The following is a 21,963-nucleotide window of genomic DNA, read 5'->3' as shown; positions in this document are numbered from 1 at the left end:
GAACGAAGCAGGTAACGCGGGTAATTAGCCAGAACATTGTCTATGATGTGAGACGGGCCATGATTCCACTCTGAGTTGCAGGTGAATGAACTGCATGTACTGTTCACTTCTTTGTTTTCCTCCAAAAAAAAACTCGACCCAAAAAGAGTGGAAGCATTCAGCAGGATGTAGGCCAGGCACAAACAGTGACATCATTATCCAAGCATCACACTATCAACGTGCTTCCACGGGTTTTCTACTGTGTCTCTGGGCCAATGGGAGACGAGGAAGATCAGGGATGGACCAATGGCAGAGCTTGGCCACCTGTTTCCAGTTATTTGTGAATGTGAAGCTGCTGCTGTTAAGCTGCACATGCCTAACGGGGTGTGAGGGAAAATGGATTTGCTATTCAGGTTAAAGGTACACTATGTAACTTTTCTGGTGAGGAGTCTATGGAGATGTCACTGCTTTGCCTAGAATGTTCCACAGTATGTTATTAAAGTCATTTAAGTTTTTGGAGCTTTCTGCCATGTTACAAGATTACTGTTCCTCAAAGAAATGCCTGATGTGGTTATATATGTCATCCATGCTTGTTTGAATAATCAAGCGATCTCTCCTTAGTCCTGTTTGAACCCTCCTTACAGATAGCAGTGGGCTCAGCCCACAAGCCTAAGTCACCTGTGCTGCTTCAGATAACACCAGGATACAAAACAACATACTACAACTTCACAAACCTGATGCAATGTGCAGTAGTTTTATTAAATGTACACTGACTGTGTTGTAATGGCAATTTTTAAGCTTATCTGTCCTGTATTTATTGCTCAAAAATACATTGAAGAACACACATTCTTACTAGGAGCAGGATCGCTGATCTTACCTGAGCCTGGTGAGTGCACCTGCCCCTCTACCAGAAAGGTTCTATAGTTTATTAGCAATTGGTGGTTTTCAGATTGTAGAATAAGATCATGTCATACTTTCAGATGGGGGCAAGAGCCAGTTTTTCTTATTGATTAACAGAAATCTGCATTTTAACAATATTCATTTTAGCTTCCTTCCATCTGTATTAAATATTTTTGTTTTATTATATATATTTGACTACAGCAATAAACTCGCCCTTGTCAAATATTTACTATATATAAGGCTTATTATACTCATTACTATTTATTATATAGGCTTATTTTGATATTCATGGCAAACCTTTCTTTATCTGACATTTTGACTATTTAACAGTGAATTTTAATTTAGTGAGTGAAAACCAGACTTTTATTGTGAAGGTCCGGCCGGATGTGTGTCACTTTCCCTTCACTTTGGGCGGACTGCACGTTCACGTCTCTCCCTGATCTCACTCAACTCTCCACCAGCTCCAGAGCTCCAGTCAAACCACACCGAGCAGCGAGCAACGCACACCGGCAGACGAGCCTCCTCCCCGGGGAACACAACCAGCAACGCGCCGCTGTCACACGTCTGTTTCCCGGAGCCTGCGACGCTAACTCTTTAACCGCTAAATCACTGTGAACCCCTAAAAACAGACACAAAAATGGACGAAAAGGTGTGTAAAGAATTAGACCAGTGGATAGAACAACTACATGAATGCAAGCAGCTGACAGAGGGACAAGTCAAGACACTGTGTGAAAAGGTAAGCAGTGATTTTGCGCTTTTTTAAACATAATTTTTTGCACATTTTGGCGTCTTGTCCACGCCTCCTTCTCCAGACCTTCTTAAAATGGCGACTATAGTTTACATTACACTGTGCTGTTGCTTATATATTTTATTTCATGTGAGTCAAGTGCACGTTGCTCTCCCTGCAGGGACATTTTATTCGTGACAGAAAAGTCTCGTAATAAAGCTTTAGGAACCGCATGTTTCTAATACAAAGTGGTAAATTTACAGGCAATCATATTTGCCAGTGTGCATTCTACTCACATACTTCCCCTCCATACTAAATATTACTCTGTTTTATTAAGTTTTGACAACAGAGAGGGTTTCTACAATATTAAACACAAATAATTTTATCATCAGAATGTTGTTAAATTGGAGGAAGTCTAAATTAAAGGTGCATTGTGTAACTTTCTTGGAGGAAAATCCATTGCATGTTGTTAATACATTGCCTGGAAGTAGGTAATGCCACTGAGAAATGTTATATAGTTATATTATTTGCATTAAAAACACATTTAATGAATGAATAGTAAGGTAATAATTGTATTAAAGATGTTTAACACCATATTGAGGAACATTTCAGGCGAAACAATACAATCTCCATGCTAGCGGACAGGCAACCATAAAAATACATATAGTACACATTTAAAGACCTATTGTGCTTGTGTCTGCTCTATAGTTTAGACTATAGTCTATGACACCTGTAGATCATTATGTTATAATTTGCACATTTTAAATTACAATATTGATTTAATAGGACTTGACAAAAGAAACAAGTCCGCTGACTTCCATGTTAGAAAACTGTGTTGCCCAAGGGGAGCTGATGTCATCGTAAACATCATCACAACAGTCGGCACCTGCGATGGATAGCACATCACTGGTGAACAGATTTATTTCATTTGTACCAAAATGACTACACGACAGAATTCTACATGTATCACTGATTTAAGAAAATAAAATTGGAGCACATAGTAAGTACAGAGCAGTGGCCTGTGTCAGTGGCGGTGAAAACAGGGATTGATTGGTAATATGGCATCTCGAAAATAAATGATTAAAGATTGCTCAAACATTCACGAAGTACTCCAGATACAAGTTTAAGAGTGTAAATGGTGAGAGGAAACAAGTATAACACAGTTAAAAGCTTAGAAAAAGGCGATTTTGCAGCATAAGTCTGCTTTAAAATTTAATTTTAGTAGTAATTCTTAAAATGCATTATTATTGTTTTTAAATCCACAGTATGTAGCTTTTTATCCAAAACATAGACTGTTATAGAATAGAAAGTATGGCTTTAAACTTAACTTAACTCCAACTTGACCACCTCCAGAAAGTAACATACTGTACCTTTAAATTAATGTATTTTTTTTTCTGTTTGCTTTTACTGAAATTAAGTATAGTCCCACTGCTGTTATTAGACTCTCTTCCTTGAGGTGAAAGTCAAGTTCAGTGGCTCTCAAGAGAAATCAAACCTGTAATTTAGAGGTACTTCTGCAAAGACAAACTGTAATACTAACAGTTCCTACACATGCAGAGGCCAAATGGTAAAATGCTTCACTAACTACATGCTTCTCAAACTGTGGTCCAGGGACCAATGGGACTCTTTGGGCCATGTGTAAGGGGTCCCCTAAAAATGAACAAAATACTAAATACTTTAAAGATGGAGTAATTTAGCGATTATAGGTTATGTGTTAACAATTAGTACCCCATAAAATATAATAATATAATAATACCCCTTCTTTTAAATATAACTTCCAGGCTGCAGTGTTCTTTCTGAGAATACTAGGTCAAAGTGGCAGCTGACTCACGGCTCTAGAAATGGTCTTATATGTGGCAGTGCAATCATACACTTGCATCAATCAATTCTATCTAATTTATCAATATTGCATCTTTTTCTAACATCATGCGGCCATAACTATGTGTTCTATTACAACAACAATATTATTTTGATATTTGAATATACTTTTTTGGCCCAATAAGTTCATTTAAATTCAAGCAAAAAAAAAAATCCATGCTTTCATTTATTACTTTTTTATCTTCTAATAAAATGTTAGAATGTTTTAGTTCTTACAATTATAAATTAACTCAAAAAATCTTAACATCCCTAGAGACAGTTCAGCCATATCTAAATTATATTATATGTTTGGCATATTTGTTTTAGTTACAGGCTATTAGAGAATTACACTAGTAAAAACAATACAAAATGTGTTGCCATGTTGTAAACTGCAGTAACAGTGAGGTGTTTTGAGCTGCTTCCTCTGCTCCCACACAGCGCCCCCTTTGGTTAAAAATAGATCTGTATCAATTTGAGTTACATCACTGAAAATCAAACTCTTTACAGATCACAGGCACGCTCTACTTTATGATTTAGCAAAGAGATGTGCTTCTGTGAGCCCAAATATGCATCTAATTTGTCATCAAAGAACTGAAATTTGATCAGTTATGAGGCTTGACATGGGAGTAGCATTAAAAGATATTAACTATGAAACAAAACTTTTTACATTTCACTGACCAGAAGATTTATTACTGCACAGTCTTGTCTTGGCCTTGGTTTTGTCCTTTATTACACTGTTTGGCAAAATTAAGTTAATATCTGTAACATGCCTTCTACTCCTAAGACATCATTTCAGTCATAACAATCCCAAGAGTCCATGGCTTAATTATCTGGCAACCCAAAGTGAGGAGCTCATTCTACTTTCTGACTGGATAATCTGCTTGAATCTCACTCTACTCTATTAAAGGTGCTGTACCTGATTTTTACAGTCTTAAAAAATGTGACAAACAAAACTAGTTGATTTTAAAAGGCTCCTAGTGTTCAAAGTTGTTCTTCACTTACCTTATACATTTAGTACATCCTAATTACTCAATGCTTGTGAGTTTTTTCACCATCCTCAGATGTCACGGTCATGCTAACAACAACTAGCAAGCTAACATGCACTGCCTGTATCTCAGACAACAAAACACTTTCTAATTAGATACATACAGTACACAATAGATATTTTTTTTTACCTCAAGAGCTGCATATACAATATATCTGTACTGGGGCAAGACAAATTGTGCTCAAATACATAGAAGAAAATTGACTACAGGCCCTTTAATGGGGAACAGTGATTATTCCCCCTTATATAAGGGCTGCTCTGGTTCAGGTCAGCTATGATCCCAGGACTGTTGTTTCCTGTTTGAAGGTTGTGTCCTCATTTACATTCACACTAATGAGCTGCTCTGCTCAGTCTGTTCACTGGGAAATGGCCTCTTGTTCCTTACCCCATTAAACAGAAGAACAAATTCAATTCAGTCGTCAAACAGACACGGCTGTTCTGCCATAGGGATGCGCCAATCCAGCTTTTTCAGTTACAATACTGATATAGATGCTTCGTTTTTAAATATCTGCCAATGTCCAATATCAACAGATACCAGTCTAGGGACTGAAAATGGCACGTATTTCATTAAAATACAGTTAATTTCTTACACAAGAGATCCCGTTGTGTTGCAACTGTTTTCAAATCACTACTGAACAGGTTCATAGACATCAACAGTGTCATAAAGTTAAAAAGTCATCTTAAAAGTTCAAACCTTATGAGATGCTTTATGCCAGGCTCAGCCTGTAAATAGTCTCACTATATCCAATTAATGGTCAACCGGTATTTGAGAAAAACGTGTCTTGCCCCAATAAGTGTACTGTTGGCATTTGATTACAAACCGTTTAAAATGAACTAGTTCTGTTTTTCACGTCTTTGTAATTTCATGATAAATTGTGCATGTTGAAATTCACAAAAAATAAATGCTACATTTTTTCATCGTTCTTGGCCAAGTTATCAAATGATCTACAACTTCTTAAATCTGTGAGCCTTGCTGTATACTATAGTTTAAAATATCGACTGTTGGTAAGACCATTATCGGATCTTGGCATCAACTGGGTATCCGTATGGACCTCCCCATTAGGGCTGCAAGATAATCACAAATTTGAATTGATGTAATTAGCAAATCGCACTGCAAGACTGCAATATTTGATCTTATTCATGTCTATCTTATTCAAATCTACGTATCTTATTCTGTATAAAAACTGCTAATCCTGTAGTTTAGATGTGCACATGTTCTGAAATGTGATTCTTGGATTAGTTTGTCAATTCATATTTCAGTCTTTTGTCAATTCTTCTGGCTGCTTTTAAAATGCAGACAGATCAGAATCCTCTTATTAAAACATAAATTCCAATCTATAGCTGTAATTTACCTTATTACACCAATGATAAAGTCTATTCCCTCCTCGTTGGCTTAATGGAACAATGGAACTCAAATCGAATGGAAAATGGTGCAGGCCTGTTTGGGTCTTGGAAAACATTGAGTGCACTGAAATACCAACGTCCGGAAGGTTCGGGAGCAAAGAACTAGCATCTCCACTCTGTTTACACCCGCTCTGGCTCACTCTTGCTCGGCTGTCTCTCCGGCTCCTTTTCTGGGTCTCCGGCTGCGTATCTCAATCACAGTCTCTCTGCTCATTATGTCATCAGTCCATGGCCATCTTCTCTGAGCCTCCTGCTCACTTTTACCAAATCTGTGGCTTATTTATTTAGCTTATTTATCTTGTGACTAGTTTTAGTGTAATAAAGAAGGATTAACACTAACCCATTTAGTTTCCATTACAAGATAATAATCAAGTTTACCACTGGGCTACGTCACAATTGGATATTTTTCCCAAGTCATGCAGCTCTACTTCCCATTGGCACATAATGACTGTCTAACACATGATTGACCATGTTTTAAATGCAGTATATTATTGGCCTGTTCTGCTGACGTTGCGATCTGCCCAGTTAAACGCTCCATTGTAAAATGTCCCTCTGTAAACATGAGCTCATACTTTGTGCCGCTGACGTTAACTCGATTAACTCCCTCTCCCTTCTGAACAACCTAGGACTCACATATTATGGGGTTATTATAGGGCTTACAAACCCTCTATAAAGTGTTGTTTGAGTTTCAACTTTTAGGGAGTTGTTCCAATTGTACAAAAGACAGTATATCCTTTTTCCTCGTTTTATCAGCCAACCAGTGTTATTTTTATTCACAGTTGCAAAAAATATTTCACATTCAAGACCTCGCAAAATAAAATTGAGAAAATGGGTTTTCTCATGTTTGTTTACTGAACTAAAAAAGGGTCTAAAAAAGATCATTTGTGAAGAGCTATATTTCTAAAAAGCAGTGCTTCAGTGTTAGCAAAAACATGAAATAAAAAATATTGAAACACCAAAATTATGAACGGAATCAAAATGTATTTATTATAAATTAAAAGGTGGGAAGGGCCGTTGCCTTTAACATCCTCGCTCCTGATCAGCTCTTTGGTTGATATTATAAGATACACTCACTCAGAATCCCAAATATTGACCTCGGCTCCATATTAGCCACTACACCTGGTTGCCTTGATTGGCTTCATTTGGCTGGAGCTGAATGCTGTGATGTCACACTCCCTCACTCCACTTCTATACAGCAGACGGTTCTGTCTCATACTCTCAATATTCAATCACAAAGCAAAATGAGTATGAGCTCTGTATGTGAGTCCCCAGACAGATAATGTTCAGATGTGATTGTTTTGATGTTGTTGTTGTGATGTTTTAAGTTTCAGACATTACCCTTCACACTTCCTGTCTGTTTCCTGGTTTTCATTATTGACATGAGTTGTACAGTTTCGCTCCAGGTGTGGCCCAGTCTCTTACATAACACCTGACTTATCATCTTTTGATTTTCTTCAGAAATGACAAACGGAAAAACCTGTTTGCTCCTTCCATCTGTTTATGAAAAATGTAACTGTAAATAATAATTCTTCAGAGGGCAAACTTATTTAAAGTCATAGTATGTAACTTTTAACAAAACTACCAAAATGAAACCATGTTTTTTTTTTTTTTATTTGGATTGTGTTTATTGCTTGTTTCCATGGTATGGCCGTCTCTATAGAGAAAGTGCCAAAGTACCGGTACTTAAAATTTTCTATTGCAACGGAATAATGCAGGTGAAGTGCTACCTCCAGAAAGTTACGTACTGTACCTTTTAAGAGATGGCCAACATTAGAAACAACTTAAGCGGAAAGTGTAATATCCATATTCTAAAGGTCACTATTTAACTTCTCTTTTGGACTTGTTTCCATGGAGATTCTATTGCTTTGCTTGGAATAGCATTAAAAAACGTGCATTCTCACTGTAAGCAGGTACATTTTTTTTTTGTCTCTTTTAACTTGTGTTTGACTACTTGAGTTTAGATGCTACATGTTCATAACTACAGGAGAGTGAAATTGAACCGGGATATTGTAGCACAGTTTAGGATTCAGTTACATGTAAAACTCTGGGGCCATTCTGTGTCAAAGCAAAAGGAGCCTTTGCTTTATATGAGCTGGAATATTTCACAAACACTACAGAACAGCAAGTATAAACACGATTTGGATGGCTATAGGTCAGAAGTATGTTTTTAAACTGCCATACTCTGAAACATTGCCATTTAACACGAAAATGGTCACATTTCCTCCCAAGTCTTGCCTTTGCTCCAAAACACATGCTTTTACTTAGAGGATTGGCTGCAGACCTCTCATTTAAAAGACCCGAGCTGATCACTGACCATCAGATATGACAAATGTGATTAAAGGCCCTGTACTCGATTGTGTGTTTGTATTTGAGCAAAATGTGTCTTGTATTTAAGCAAAATGTCTTGCTCCAGTACAAAAATGTAGTATAAGCAGCTGCTGATGTCAAAATAAGTCTGCTGTGTACTGTCTGCATCTCCTTGTCAGAGAATCAGGAAGTGTATTGTTGGCGTGCTAGTTGTTATTAGTCTTACTGTCACAGCAAAACTCTATGTCTCTACTATGGCCTGTGAAATGTGTGAAATGTGCTTATAAACTCATAGTGGTGAATAATTTGGATGCTCTGAATGCATAAAGTTAGTGAGAAAAAACGTTGCACTGCAAATCGTTTAAAATGAACTACTTCTGTATTTCATGTTTTTAACACAGTAAAAATCAGGTAGAGCACCTTACTGCCCATGGAGACACAGGGACAGTTGTTTTGACCTAAATACTGGTCGGGTTCTGGACAGTTCTCTGGGGCTGTGGTCATGTTGTTTCAGTGAAATGGTTTGGTCACATGACGTCGGGCTGATGTAGGTCACTGTTTGTGCGGAGTCACTGCCCAATCCTGCACTCAGCACTCTGCTCCAAAACACAATCTGTGAACAGGGGAGGATAAAGAGGGTGGGAGAGAGAGTGGGAGAGAGAGAGAGAGAGAGAGAGAGAGAGTGGGAGAGACTGGGAGAGGAGAGAGACTGGGAGAGGAAGAGAGCGAGAGAGAGTGGGAGGGAGAGTGAGGGGGGGAGAGGGGGAGGGAAAGAGAGAAAGGGGAGGGGGAGAAAGAGAGTAGGAGGGAGAGGGGGAGGGAGAGAGTAAGAGTGAGAGAGGGAGAGCGGGGGAGAGAGAGTAGGAGTGGGAGAGAAAGAGTAGGAGGGAGAGAGAGTGGGAGGGAGAGAGAGAGAAAGTGGGAGAGGGAGATTGGGAGTGGGAGAGAGAGTGGAGGAGAGAGAGAGACTAGGAGAGGGAGGGGGAGAGAGAGAGTAGGAGGGAGAAGGAGGGAGAGAGTGAGTGAGTGAGTGGAGTCACTGCCCTACACTGCATTCAGTGCTCATCTCTAAACCATCATCTGTGAACAGGGGAGAGAGTAAAGACGGAGAGAGAGAGGGATTGAAAGGAGGAGGGAGTGAGAGAGGGAAATAAATGAAGAGAAGAGAATGATCTGGAGCAGGAGTTTAATCAGGCCAGAATCCACTGGCCCAATGCAGTAATGTAGTAGATTATGTAGTTTCGAATTGATTTGTGGTACTTGGTTCACAATACCAATATAATCAATAAAATAAAGGATTGTTTTCACACTAAAGATTGAATCAGATATTTGCATTCACAAACTCACTTGCTGAAAGTAATCAAGAAAAGCCAGAACGTTAAGATGAATACTTGAGTCTGATTGGTCAAAGCGTCATAAGATGGGAAAACAAACTTTAGTTCAACTTTATACAAATAAACTTGCCTTGCATAAATCCAGTTGAGAGAAAAGCATTTCTCCCTCCACTTTTTTAACATATATTGCAAAACTAATCACAATACATCACATTTCAACTCATGCAGTCCTGCCTTATTTGAAATACTTAGTTTGATTGTAATTCTCTGTGTATCCTCAGGCTAAAGAGATCCTGACCAAAGAGTCCAATGTTCAGGATGTGACATGTCCGGTCACCGTCTGTGGGGACGTACACGGACAGTTTCACGACCTGATGGAGCTCTTTAAAATCGGGGGCAAGTCTCCTGACACAAATTACCTGTTCATGGGCGACTACGTGGACCGTGGATACTACTCTGTGGAGACTGTCACTCTACTCGTAGCATTAAAGGTAAGCTACGATTTAAGTTTAAAATGCACAGAAATAAGTTGTGTTCACGTTACATCACAACATTGAGATTAAACTGAGCTGGAGGAACTTTGGGGGAAAGTTTAAGGTATCAGTTTTGTTTGAGTTTTGATAATTTTTGATACCTCAGTCAGTATCAGTGTTAGTTTTACGATTGTTCTGCCCATCTGTTGAGGACATTATTTTACCTAAATACTAAACTCTACTCATGGCACTAAAGGTACGCAATTTATTCTGCAGTTTTGCACAGAAAGTCAATGGAACCACAGTATCTGTTTGTTAGCTAGGTCTAAACTGTAAACAAATGTTACTTTCAGTGTAGTTAACTCCTCCTTTCAGATAGATGTAAGGCAGTGTCCACCAGACTGACTGAGGGATTACACATACTTAACTTAAAGTTAATATTGCAACTAATTTATGCCATTGACACAATAACCCTAAAGCAAATTAAACCACAAAAACTATTCTAAATCAACAATATTGTTTAAAAAATCATCAGCTACAATAAATAAACACCAGAATGAAACACCATAGTACTTAGTTTGCATCTGTAAGGAGTTATTAATTCAACCTTTCATGGCCTAAATCTTACATTGTATAGCCAAAAATGTCCTAACAGTGCAAATAAAATGTACACACGGTAAATATTGACCCCAACTTTCATATATTGAATGATAAGTCAATATTATGAGGCCTAAATATTTAACCAACCCAAAAAATAAAGCGCTTATATGGAGCTAGTATTTCTATTGGTGGTTTTCAGTGCAGCACATACACAATAAACAGTAACATAATTGTTGCATAATGACACAAAAACTTATTGTATTGGTGGATGTGGTTACTGTCAATGGGGGGCAGATTGGGAGAGGAGCAACTAACTAAAAAAGGCAGTACATATTTAATTGTAGTGTCTGATGTTGAGTTCAGGTGCGGTACCGCGAGCGCATCACGATCCTCAGAGGGAACCACGAGTCTCGACAGATCACGCAGGTTTACGGCTTCTACGACGAATGTCTCAGGAAATATGGAAACGCAAATGTCTGGAAATACTTCACTGACCTGTTCGACTACCTGCCCCTCACAGCACTCGTTGACTCTCAGGTGGGGTTTATTAGCGCTTTCCACAACTTTTAGAGACCAGAGTGGAGTCTCATTTAACCCTAAGAGCTGCTTTTACGATAGCTGTACTGAGGTAAAACAAATGTTCAGCCCTGCTCATTTTCTGGTCTGTTCTTGTAGATTTTCTGTCTTCACGGAGGCCTATCCCCATCCATAGACACTTTAGACCACATCAGAGCTCTGGACCGCTTGCAGGAAGTCCCACATGAGGTAAACTGCTCTCTACTTACAATGAATCAAACTTTATTTATAAAGCACTTTGTATGAAGTGCTTTACAGTCCCTCATGACCTTCCACCCAAACCGCCCTGCTACACCCACAACTGCCCGACCCTACACACTCAAACTCGCAGTACTTGACACTCACAGTCGCATACACAATCTCACCCACACACACACACACGCTAAAATACATAAGGCTGAGAACAGATGAACCTTGGAGGAAGAATCATCAGAGGAGCCGTCTGTTGCAGCCAGCAGGACACCAACACAGGGCCCAGGGGAGGGATAAGCTCTCTCCCCGTCTCTTTCTCTTCCTTCCTCCATCCCTCTCTCCTCTCACTCACACCCACTCTCTTTCTATTTCCACGTTTCTCGTCATTCTTCCTCTCTTCCTCCCCCTTTCTCTTTCTAAGTCTCGCTCCTCCAACCCCGTTTATCTCTTCACTCCTATTTCTCCTTCCTCTCTCTCTTCACTGTTCATCCCCCCATCCTCCCATCTTCCTCCGCTCTCTACCTCTCTCTTACTTCACTCTTCTTTCTCCTGTCACTCCTCTCACTCCTCCACCTCCTCACTTTGAATTGCCGTATTTTGTGTAGAAATTGTGCCATATAAATACACTTGCCTTGCCTCATACCTCTTCCATCTCTCACTCTCTCTCTATCTCTATCCAGGGTCCCATGTGCGACTTGTTGTGGTCGGACCCGGATGATCGAGGGGGTTGGGGTATTTCTCCTCGGGGAGCGGGCTACACATTTGGACAGGACATTTCTGAGACGTTTAACCACGCCAACCGACTCACGCTGGTGTCACGTGCTCATCAGCTCGTAATGGAGGTCAGACCAACACACAGAAACAAAATATACAGAATGAGTTCACATTTAGTCTGATAAAGCTGCTAGGGCCATGATGCTTTTTAGATATAATATAAGGATTTAAGGATATAAGGACTTATATGGGACAACAGGAGAAAGGATGAGCGAGTTAGCTTAGGGATGCACCAATCTAACTTTTTCAGTTCTGATACAGTTTCCGTGACTATAGCTTTAAGAATCAATCGTTATGAGTGCAGAGACTGAAAACGGCATTTATTTCCTTTTAAACAAAAATTAAATAAGACAGAGCTGATCTTAATGTGTTATGTAGCTGTTATTTATTCCTCAAGTAAGAATAGAACAACTTTAATCAACGAATATGTCCAACCAGGATATCAGTATTTGATTGGTGCATCCCTTTATTTTATATAAAAAGGCAGATTAAACTCATGATTCACAACTTTAATCTGTGTTTATATAAATACATTGTATCCTAGTACTTTTTGCTATGTAAATAGTTATTTCTGCGTGAACTTCCGTGCGGGTGTAGTCTTGTTAGTGCAGTTTGGGTCAGATACACAGAGATACGCAATAGTGCTGAGAACTTTTGTCACACACCCTTTTTAGTCAACTGCTCGATTAGCAGCACATGTCTTTAGTTGACTACAGAAACTTTGTAAAGCTGCCCATAATTTAACTCTGAGATGGAGGACATAATTTGGTGTTTCGGTTTAAGGCGATGATCCAATCAGAAAGCTGACCGAACCTCACATGAGTCTCTCATTTGGGTTGCCAGTTTCATTGCTGAAATCCAATTGGTTTAAACTTAAAATACTCTCTCTGATCTGAATCCTCAAACCCCAGCACCTCCAACTAATCATTAATCAGTGCTAGTGAATTCTGGTAATTCTATGCTTGTACATGGCCTGTCCTTAAACTGAGAGTAACAAAAACTTGTATGTGTCCTCTGTCTGCATGTTAAGTCACTAACAACCCAGATTCAGAGGTTATTGTAGTGCCTTTTTTTAAAACTATAAGAGCACAGGCTACATACAGTTTCTTTAAAACAACATACCTGATATTATGGATATTTTAATCTGCCTTTATCCACACTGAAGAATTAACAAAATACTGCATGTACTATGTGCTATGTTACAACTCCACTGAAGTACAGCGTATTTTACTGATGTTATCTTTACCTGAATAATTTGATTTTTTTTTTTTTGGTTCATTTTAAATCTCCTCTTTCCTCAGGGTTATAACTGGTGCCATGAGAGAAACGTCGTGACAATATTTAGTGCTCCAAATTACTGCTATCGCTGCGGCAACCAGGCGGCCATTATGGAACTCGACGACACTCTAAAATACTCTTTGTAAGTTTCACAAATGTTTTTACTTCATTTTTTAGATTCAGTTTAAAAAAAATTTACTGTGAATATCTTGTTGGAACTATGTTAAAACAATATGTCAGAGCCTAAACAAGGCCAAACCAGTGCCACTGGTAACAAGTAAATATACCATATAATGTTTGTTTTAACCTGCTCTACATGATCCTGGAGTTTTATTTAATTATTTTGTCTGTAAATCAATATATGAACATGACTAACAGATCAATTAGCACCTTCTTTCCCTAAGGCAGCGCCCGCTAGTGTTAGCAAGGGGAAGGAGTGAGTGCCTTTAATAACCTTGATCCTGATTGGCTTTTTGGTTGCACACCTGGATTTCCAAATGCAGGACTCGTGTCCAAATTACCCGCTATAACTGTTAGCCCGCATTGACTTCATCTGGTTGGAGCCGAACTCTATGGGTGACGTCACACTCCCTTAATCCACTATGATTTTAAGGCTGCACACACACCACATCAAAACTGGCACTAAATCCAGAACTAAACCAGGACTGGAACATGACCAAACCAACCAAGAAGTTGACCACTGGAAATGTTCCCTTAGAGGGAATCAGTCAGTAAAACCAGTAATCCCATTTTTTTCTCCCACAGCTTACAGTTCGACCCAGCACCGCGCAGAGGAGAGCCACACGTCACACGCCGGACCCCCGACTACTTCCTGTAATGTGACCCCTGTACAGTCATGTGACCCCTGTACAGTCCAGTCTGCCATGATGGAAAACTTCAAACTTCAACTGAACTAAACTTAAAAACGCAAACCAATAAAAGAGGGGGACAGCAGAGCACACAAGGGCCACTTCCAAGTTCTCTTCATTTTTCTCCTCCAAACGTTAAAATGTGATGGAACATTTTATAAACCCAGCCAAATTGTGATTGAGGAGAGCTAAAGAATCTTATAGTGGATTTTTTTTTTTTTTTTTTACTGTCAAAATGCAGCTTTATTGACCTTGTTTATGGTTAATATCTTTGTAATTACTGGGCCTCCACATGACACAAAACTGGTGCAAAGTTCAACGTCCTCTCTGTCAGTGTGAACTAAGGTTAAATTATTTAGTTTTATCTATATAATTATATTTATAGTGGTTTGTGGTTTAGGTTTGGAGGAGGCAAAAGAACAGAAATTGGATTCAGCCCAATTTCACACAAAGATTTGTACTGCCCTCCATTGATATTGTATCATCTATAAGTTAACTTTGTGTTATAGCACGGGCTAGACCGGGGGCTAGACTGGGGGCTAGACCGGGGGCTAGACCGGGGGCTAGACCGGGGGCTAGACCGGGGGCTAGACCGGGGGCTAGACCAGTTACTCGACTCATAAGTGGGAATTAAACCAGGTACTGAACTGGGCACTAGACCAGGACTTCTTGCCTTACTATTTTGTTAAATTTGAACAAATTAAAATGGTGGCACTTTAGTATTTTTTGTTTTTTTCATTGAAAGCACTTTAATAATCAAAACATAATTTTAAAATGAACTTTTTTCTTTATTTATATTGCAGTGATGGCAATTTGAATGGAGGGCTTTGTAATTAAAAAGTCTTGTGTCTATTGGTGGAGCAGGCAGTGTGTGCCATAATCACAAAATTCATTATTGAAATCATCTCCAAATATTGAGATCCGTGAAACAAGCGCATAACTAACTAAAACGACATGTCACCAAAAGCTGCTGTCGGCCCCATATTGGCCATGGTCTCTTTATCTAGATTTAAAGATCCTATATTACGCAAAATTGACTCTTGTGAGCTTTAAGTCATGTTATAATGTTGCTACCTCATCAAAAACGTACATGGAGTTGTGTTTTCTTTAATTCACACGTGTTTGAGTACGGTAATCCTTTTATTATTAGTCTGAGTATACCTACAAAGCTCAAAATGCTCTGTTCCACTTTAGGGTTATCAGGAAGTGGTAGTATTCAAGTTAACAGCCCAAGTTAAATACCCATCTCTACCGGCAATTTGACGGCTGAAATGATCCGAATGATATTAGTGAAAGCATATGAAGTTTAAAAGGTGGAACAGAGTATTTTCTGAGAAGAGCTCAGTCTAAATATGCAGGGTTTTTGTGTTAAACCTGTGAATGTAACAAAACACAACTTCAGGTATGTTTTTGATGAGGAAACCGCATTATAACATAGATCAAAAAATTGTGTAATATGGGCCCTTTAAACTGTTTGCACTTTTGTAAATTAAAAAAATCTATGTAAAATATGTCAAAAATAGAAAAGATGCTATGACACTATGGATGATCTTTTTCTTGATTTTTATTTTTAAAAGAAATAAAAGCCCCATATTGCTGGTTTTACACATTTTTCCTTTGTCCTGTAAGTTTAAATACCTTTTGTTAGACAGCTCCACAAAGCATGGTGTGTATTATTTAAGAGATCAACTCACATCACACTCTGAACTTCTGTATTTAATCAAATCATTTCAATAATAAACTCAAAGGTGGCTCATCTGTGTTCAATCACTTCACTTTTTTCTGTAAAGTAATTGTTCTTATAGTAATCAGAGGTGGGTATTACTCAGAATACTTTTACTACCACTTGTGTAATATTTTTGAGGTAAGAGTACTCTTACTTGAGTAAAATTTGTGGTTACTTTTCCCACTGTGAGTAAGTCCACAAGTGACAAAAGCTTTATGTTGACAGTATGAAATGATTTGTATTTCTTGCACCGCTCCTTCAGATATGTTTTTTTTAATACCAAATTTTGCGAATTATTTCATGTTTTGTCCTTCAAATTGCATTAACTTCAAATTGCAAATCAGATGTTACGCTCACACAGTTACTCTTTCAATTACTCTTACTTGATTAGTAGGTTTCCCAAATACTTTTTTACTCTTACTTGAATAATTTATTGGACTACTACTTATACTTCAACTTGAGTAATATTATTTTGAAGTATCTTTACTCTTACTTGAGTACAGTTTTTGGCTACTCTACCCCTGATAGTAATAGGATATATGACAGGGTATGATAATATTAAATACATATATTTTTAAGAGCAGAGATCCCAGCAAAACAATAACATTGACAAGCACAGTTTAGCCCTTTCTTCAAACTGTCTAAATGTGCACAGAAAAGCCTTGAAATTAATAATTTATCATATTTACCTGGGTTTTTCAGTGCAGTTTCCATAATCAAAATGACGTAAGGGCAAAGTTTAGTAAAGGAGACACAGCAACGCCCCATGGTCATTTGGTTAACTACATGCACGTAAGTTTGAAATGTTTTACAGGAATATCTAAAGTTTGAGACGAAAGTAATTTATTCATTATGATTTTTATAAGCTTAGAATTTCGGGGCTACGTATATAAAATACCAATAGTGATTTGAAAAAAAAAAAAAAAAAAAAGTGAATGTAAAGGTGCAACCAGTAAAAAATGAAAATGTTCATTTAATTATTTTACTTGTGTTTTTATGTTAATAATAATAACAACGAAGTAATAAAACGAAAAATAAATAAATATATTTGCATTGTATTTGAAATTGTAGCGGAAGTTTCCCTGGTGTTGCACTGAAATCATTCCGCCGGAAATTTGGTTCCTGTCAGTGCAGTACAACAACATGTCGTGATTGATCGTGTTTTTCGGCTTTTATTTCTTCTAATCTAAAAATGTACACGTCTCTAAATATCTTCTACGTCTGGACGTCTCTATTGTTTTTGCTTTATCATTCAGAAGTTTTAAAATCGGCCTCGGCACAAGGTAAGGAATATATAATGTTGGCTAACTGCTAGCATTACACAATACATAAAATCTTCTTAAAACTAACGCTCACTAGTTTGATTAGTAGAACGAGTCATACAGTTAATTTGGCAGTTATTTATTTATACTTCATGTGAAATTTGCGCAATGCAAATTATCTATGATAGTTATTTTGCTGCATTTGCTAAGACAGTCTTATATAATGTTAAATTCTTCAAGGGTTGCTGATAGTTTTCAAATAGTACTTAACGTTAAATCTACTGATATCCATCTCAACTCGGTGCAGTGGCCAGTGGTTCAACGGCTAAAACAGATTTCAATGTTTTGAAAAATTGCCAGAAAGTTCTTTTCCTTTTATTTTTTTATTTTTATTTTTTTTTACTTTTTTGTTATCTTCTTGAGATGTTAACAATAATGTGGAGAGGAGTTTATCGAGAAGGAATGGAATTGTATATATATATATTTTGATGGCAGTAAAATGTGAAAATATGCCTATATATAGAGAGTAAACTACTAAACTAAATCAACTCTTCATTTGAACAAAATTCAGCACAAATCTTTATCAAAATCAATACATTTCAAGATTCATTGGGTCTCAAAATCTGCACAAAATACATTTACTTTTTACTGTTAAAGAATATTTTTAAACAGGTACTTTAATATTTTACTTTAATTTTAGTTTTTAATATGCTTCTTTACTTAAGTATAATTTTGCTCCAGTATCTGTACATTTACTTAAATAACAACATTGAGCACTTTATCCACCACTGGTTTAAAACAGTATATAGTTGCATTGTTAACATATGTTGTGATTGCAAATGAGCATGCAGCCAAGTGGACTGGTTCTTTTACTAACTTTTTCAGAGAATGAAGATGTTTTGGACTTCGGTCTGTCAGAGGAGTCCGACCTGGAGAACATCCCAAAGTTCGTAGAGTCAGAGGAAATTAACTCTTTACCCAAAATGCAGTTCAAAACGGCTGAAATTGCAGACGCCGTCATGGGAACAGAGGCGCCCATCGATCCGGCAGAAATCCAGTCACTGTTTCCCAAAAATGTGCATAATCCTCAGGCCCAGGGCTTCTCTCCTCCCTGTGACGAGGCACAGTGTATTTCAGAAGGACAGTCAGAGGAGGCCAGCACTGAAGAAACACAACAGGTCAGTACATTTAAAGAGGGGGTATTACACTTCTATGGGGTATTAATTGCTAACACCTAAAAGATATTTAGACCACCATGTTACCTTTTATTGGTTTGAAAATGGTATATTCGCCAAAAACTACTTAGGCTTACAGGCTGACAAGATCACACAAACATACACAAATTATTCAAAAAAGTTCAGGCATGTTTTTGATGAGGGAACAACGGTAGACGGCTTAAAACAGTTGATTTAGCATAATACCCCTGTCTTAAAGGAGATGTATGGTCATATTTTTATATAGAGCTTTTCCACCTTCTAGGCACTAAAGGAACCACTCACCTATTCACACATTCATACACCAGTGAACACAGACACTGGGAGTGAAGTTGGTTAAGTGCCTTGTCCAAGGACACAACAACAGCATTCTTCAGTGGGGTCTGGAATCACCAACCTGACGTTTACATCGAGTGGGATTCGAACTGCCAACCTTCGGATCAGTGGAGAAACACTGATACTTTTTATTTGGTGCGAAATGAACCACTGCTCTAAACAACTGCCTTAATTTGGGCTTTCACACAAATTGCACACACATATATTTTTTTTAATGTGTAGATTTTTAGCATTGCCATGAGATTAACAAGTATAGATAGTTATTTGTAAATGTAAAACACGTGGACTTAGCTATTTAACCTCAACCATATTATAGGTCTGAACAAGACCTGCAAGAGTAATCACAATCAAAACAACATCGCAATTTGAATAGGTGCAATTAGGAAATTCCAAACAGTGCAGTTTTTGAAAAATTTCCACATTTTCTCCACAAACTACTAAATATTAGCATAAAAACAGCTAACCCAAGAGTTTGGATCTGTTCAAACATGTTGTGAAATTTTATTCTTGTATATAGTTTGTCAGTTCATATTTCAGTCTTTTGTCAATTCTTCTGGATGTGTTTAAAATTTGAACTTTGAACAAAATCCTATTATTCAAACACAAATCTAAATGCAGTCGCAATGTTTGTCAGAAAAGGTGCAGTTGCATATATTTTCCCAATTGTTCAGCCCTATTTTGAACTTTTATCATTTCACTTTTGTTTATTATGTGCTTTTTGATTGGGTTTCTGCAGGTCTCTTTGGAGATGGTTCACACAGACACCTCGGCTCCAGAGGAATACAACACGACAGAAACCACAAAAACCTTTAAAGTGAACTGTGACAAAAGGAACATCACTGGAGTAGGTCTGTTCACTGTCCACGTCCTCAATGGCTCCCAGGTCAGTCACATTCTGCTGTTTGGACAGACCTATTCAACCTGTGGCCCAGGGACCAGATCATCAACTGCAAATGATCTAATCCCCCTTGCGGTCCACCTTCCAAATATTCAAATATTAGACCTTTTTAAATGGCCAGAAATCAGATAATAATCGAAATTTGGTGTGCCCGTGAACACAGCCACTGACTAGACCCAAGACCTCACTGTATTACAACAACATATTACACAAATATGACTGGCCTCAAGAATGTTGTGAATTGATCTGAAAGGCCTCTGCAGCCTCCTTTAGTCCCTGTTCGCCTTTCTCTGTGCAGGACCTGATGGAGTTTTTAAACGCTAATAGTTCCGAGTGCTCCGTGGTGCTCTTCTTCACAGCCTGGTGCCAGTTCTCTGCCTCTCTAGCGCCTCACTTCAACGCCCTGCCCAGGGTATTTCCCAGCATGCACTTCTTAGCACTGGATGCCTCTCAACACAGCAGGTCAGTGGAGAATATGGCATGGTTATAATTATTGAAAATTATAATCAAAAACTATAATTGTACAATGAGTATTTTTGTCATTTTAGGCTGTGGAAAAATTGAAATATCGTGATACTAAATTTGATGATGCAGTATTGATATTGTGACCTGCTGTATCGATATATCGGCATGAGTTTTTTTTGTTTATTTTAGTAAAAAAATTTGTGACAGTGCTACAATTTTGGGGCTTGTTTATGCAATACATACATTTGATATAGATTATATTTTACAGTCTCTATAATTTTTGTATTTAGCTGCTTTGTATGAGGTAAAGAGCATTTATCTTGGTAAGAATACATTTAAATAAGGTACAGGCATTTTTAAAGTTGTGCCAACATAAAACAGGATAAATAAACAGGATTGCTTGTAGCCAGTAGAATGAACGCTAGATTAGTTAACTCTGCAAAACTAATGCCAAGTGCTAAAATAATCTCTTCTCTGCTTCCTCAGCCTCTCTACCAGGTTTGGAACGGTGGCTGTGCCAAACATCCTCCTGTTCCAAGGAGCCAAACCCATGGCCCGATTCAACCACACAGACAGAACTCTGGAAACTCTCACCGCATTCATCTCCAATCAGACCGGTCAGTTCACCATATTTAACATGAAGTATCAGGGATTTGTTTCTATAGCAGTATATTTTATTCAGCCCATTTCTACTGTATTACTGGGTTTCAAATGACATCGCCATATTCCATAGGCCAATGATATTTTATACACCATGAGTTCTTGGGTCTAGTCATTAATAGAAAGCATCAGGTTTGTGAACATCCTCTAATTTATCCTTATGCCATCTATAAACCACCCCTAATGTAGTCTCCACTTATCCCTTCTTTTCCCTTTTCTTCAGTTTTTATTGGTTGACAGAATACGTTTAGTCGAGATCTGTAGTTGACTAAAGAAATTCTTGTTTGTCTAAAGACATGGGCTACTGATCGATAAGTTGGCTAAAAAGGGGGTGTGGCAAATGCTCTCAACTGTTATTTATCTCTATATCTGACCCAAACTGCACTCACAAGACTACACCTGCAGGGAGAGTTCATGCAAAAACAACTATTTATGTTTTATTTTGTTTTAATCTACAAAATGATTACATTAACAAGAACTATGACAAAATACCTTGGTGATTAAAATGTATGTGATTGTTCCAAGGTTTTGAGGCAGGCCCAGACAGAAACGTGAGTGCCGCAGACCTTTTAGGGCCCCTGAGCTCTGTCCCTGTGCGGGGGCTCGACTGGCTCCTCGTCTTCTCTGTCCTCTTCATCACCGGCTTCAGTCTCTACGCAGCGCTCCGGGCCGACAGTATCCGCTGGCTCATCCCGGGACAGGAGCATGACCACCAGGACTGACATGGAGAACGCAATGGACTGTGTCAAAGATTTAGGAAAACTTAATGTTTAATGTGTGATGAGTTTCATGGATTTTAGTAAATTATAATATGAAACTTTGAGTTAGTTTTATTTTCTCTCTGCTGCTGATCCATAACAAAGAAAGTCATAGTTCAAGATTCAATACATTTGTCATTTCTGTACAGACAAAAGCTCATACACATTGGAATTCTTGTGCAAGTCTCTCAGGGGTTTGAGAAAAAAATGGTAAAAAGTACATTTGCGAAAAACATTCAGAAAAAAAAGCATACACACTCAATATTTAAAAGCAACAGTGAGCCAGACCACTACTGCACATAAACTCAAGGTACCATGAAATACATATA

At 38.1% G+C, this 21,963-nt stretch overlaps 2 protein-coding genes across 2 annotated transcripts; both read left to right on the top strand.

Annotated features, from left to right (window-relative positions):
• The first annotated feature begins 1,295 nt into the window (after positions 1-1,295).
• ppp2cab (protein phosphatase 2 catalytic subunit alpha b) lies at positions 1,296-15,393 on the top strand. Its single transcript, XM_033978204.2, has 7 exons — positions 1,296-1,615; positions 9,835-10,044; positions 10,990-11,163; positions 11,302-11,391; positions 12,075-12,236; positions 13,470-13,588; positions 14,212-15,393. Exons 1-7 carry the CDS (start codon positions 1,517-1,519, stop codon positions 14,282-14,284), a joined length of 927 nt encoding a protein of 308 aa, XP_033834095.1. The 5' UTR covers positions 1,296-1,516; the 3' UTR covers positions 14,285-15,393.
• A 1,741-nt stretch (positions 15,394-17,134) lies between these two features.
• On the top strand, positions 17,135-21,693 carry txndc15 (thioredoxin domain containing 15). Its single transcript, XM_033978203.2, has 6 exons — positions 17,135-17,324; positions 18,189-18,481; positions 19,590-19,736; positions 20,050-20,213; positions 20,703-20,833; positions 21,402-21,693. The coding sequence occupies exons 1-6, from the start codon at positions 17,234-17,236 to the stop codon at positions 21,596-21,598; spliced, it is 1,023 nt and encodes a 340-aa protein (XP_033834094.1). The 5' UTR covers positions 17,135-17,233; the 3' UTR covers positions 21,599-21,693.
• Positions 21,694-21,963: the final 270 nt, after the last annotated feature.

The sequence above is a fragment of the Periophthalmus magnuspinnatus genome, chromosome 14 (assembly GCF_009829125.3).
Source record: "Periophthalmus magnuspinnatus isolate fPerMag1 chromosome 14, fPerMag1.2.pri, whole genome shotgun sequence".
Lineage (NCBI taxonomy): Eukaryota > Metazoa > Chordata > Actinopteri > Gobiiformes > Gobiidae > Periophthalmus > Periophthalmus magnuspinnatus.
Note: the sequence above shows the minus strand (reverse complement) of the source record. Positions and strands in the feature narration are given on the sequence as shown.

Excerpts from the sequence above, each read along its gene's own strand:
- ppp2cab (XM_033978204.2), top strand. The coding sequence starts at position 1,517 with ATGGACGAAAAGGTGTGTAAAGAATTAGACCAGTGGATAGAACAACTA. Across the intron at positions 11,164-11,301 it reads CAGCACTCGTTGACTCTCAG|ATTTTCTGTCTTCACGGAGG; the intron begins GTGGGGTTTATT and ends CTGTTCTTGTAG. Across the intron at positions 13,589-14,211 it reads GACACTCTAAAATACTCTTT|CTTACAGTTCGACCCAGCAC; the intron begins GTAAGTTTCACA and ends TTTCTCCCACAG.
- txndc15 (XM_033978203.2), top strand. The coding sequence starts at position 17,234 with ATGTACACGTCTCTAAATATCTTCTACGTCTGGACGTCTCTATTGTTT. Across the intron at positions 19,737-20,049 it reads ACGTCCTCAATGGCTCCCAG|GACCTGATGGAGTTTTTAAA; the intron begins GTCAGTCACATT and ends TTCTCTGTGCAG. Across the intron at positions 20,834-21,401 it reads ATTCATCTCCAATCAGACCG|GTTTTGAGGCAGGCCCAGAC; the intron begins GTCAGTTCACCA and ends GATTGTTCCAAG.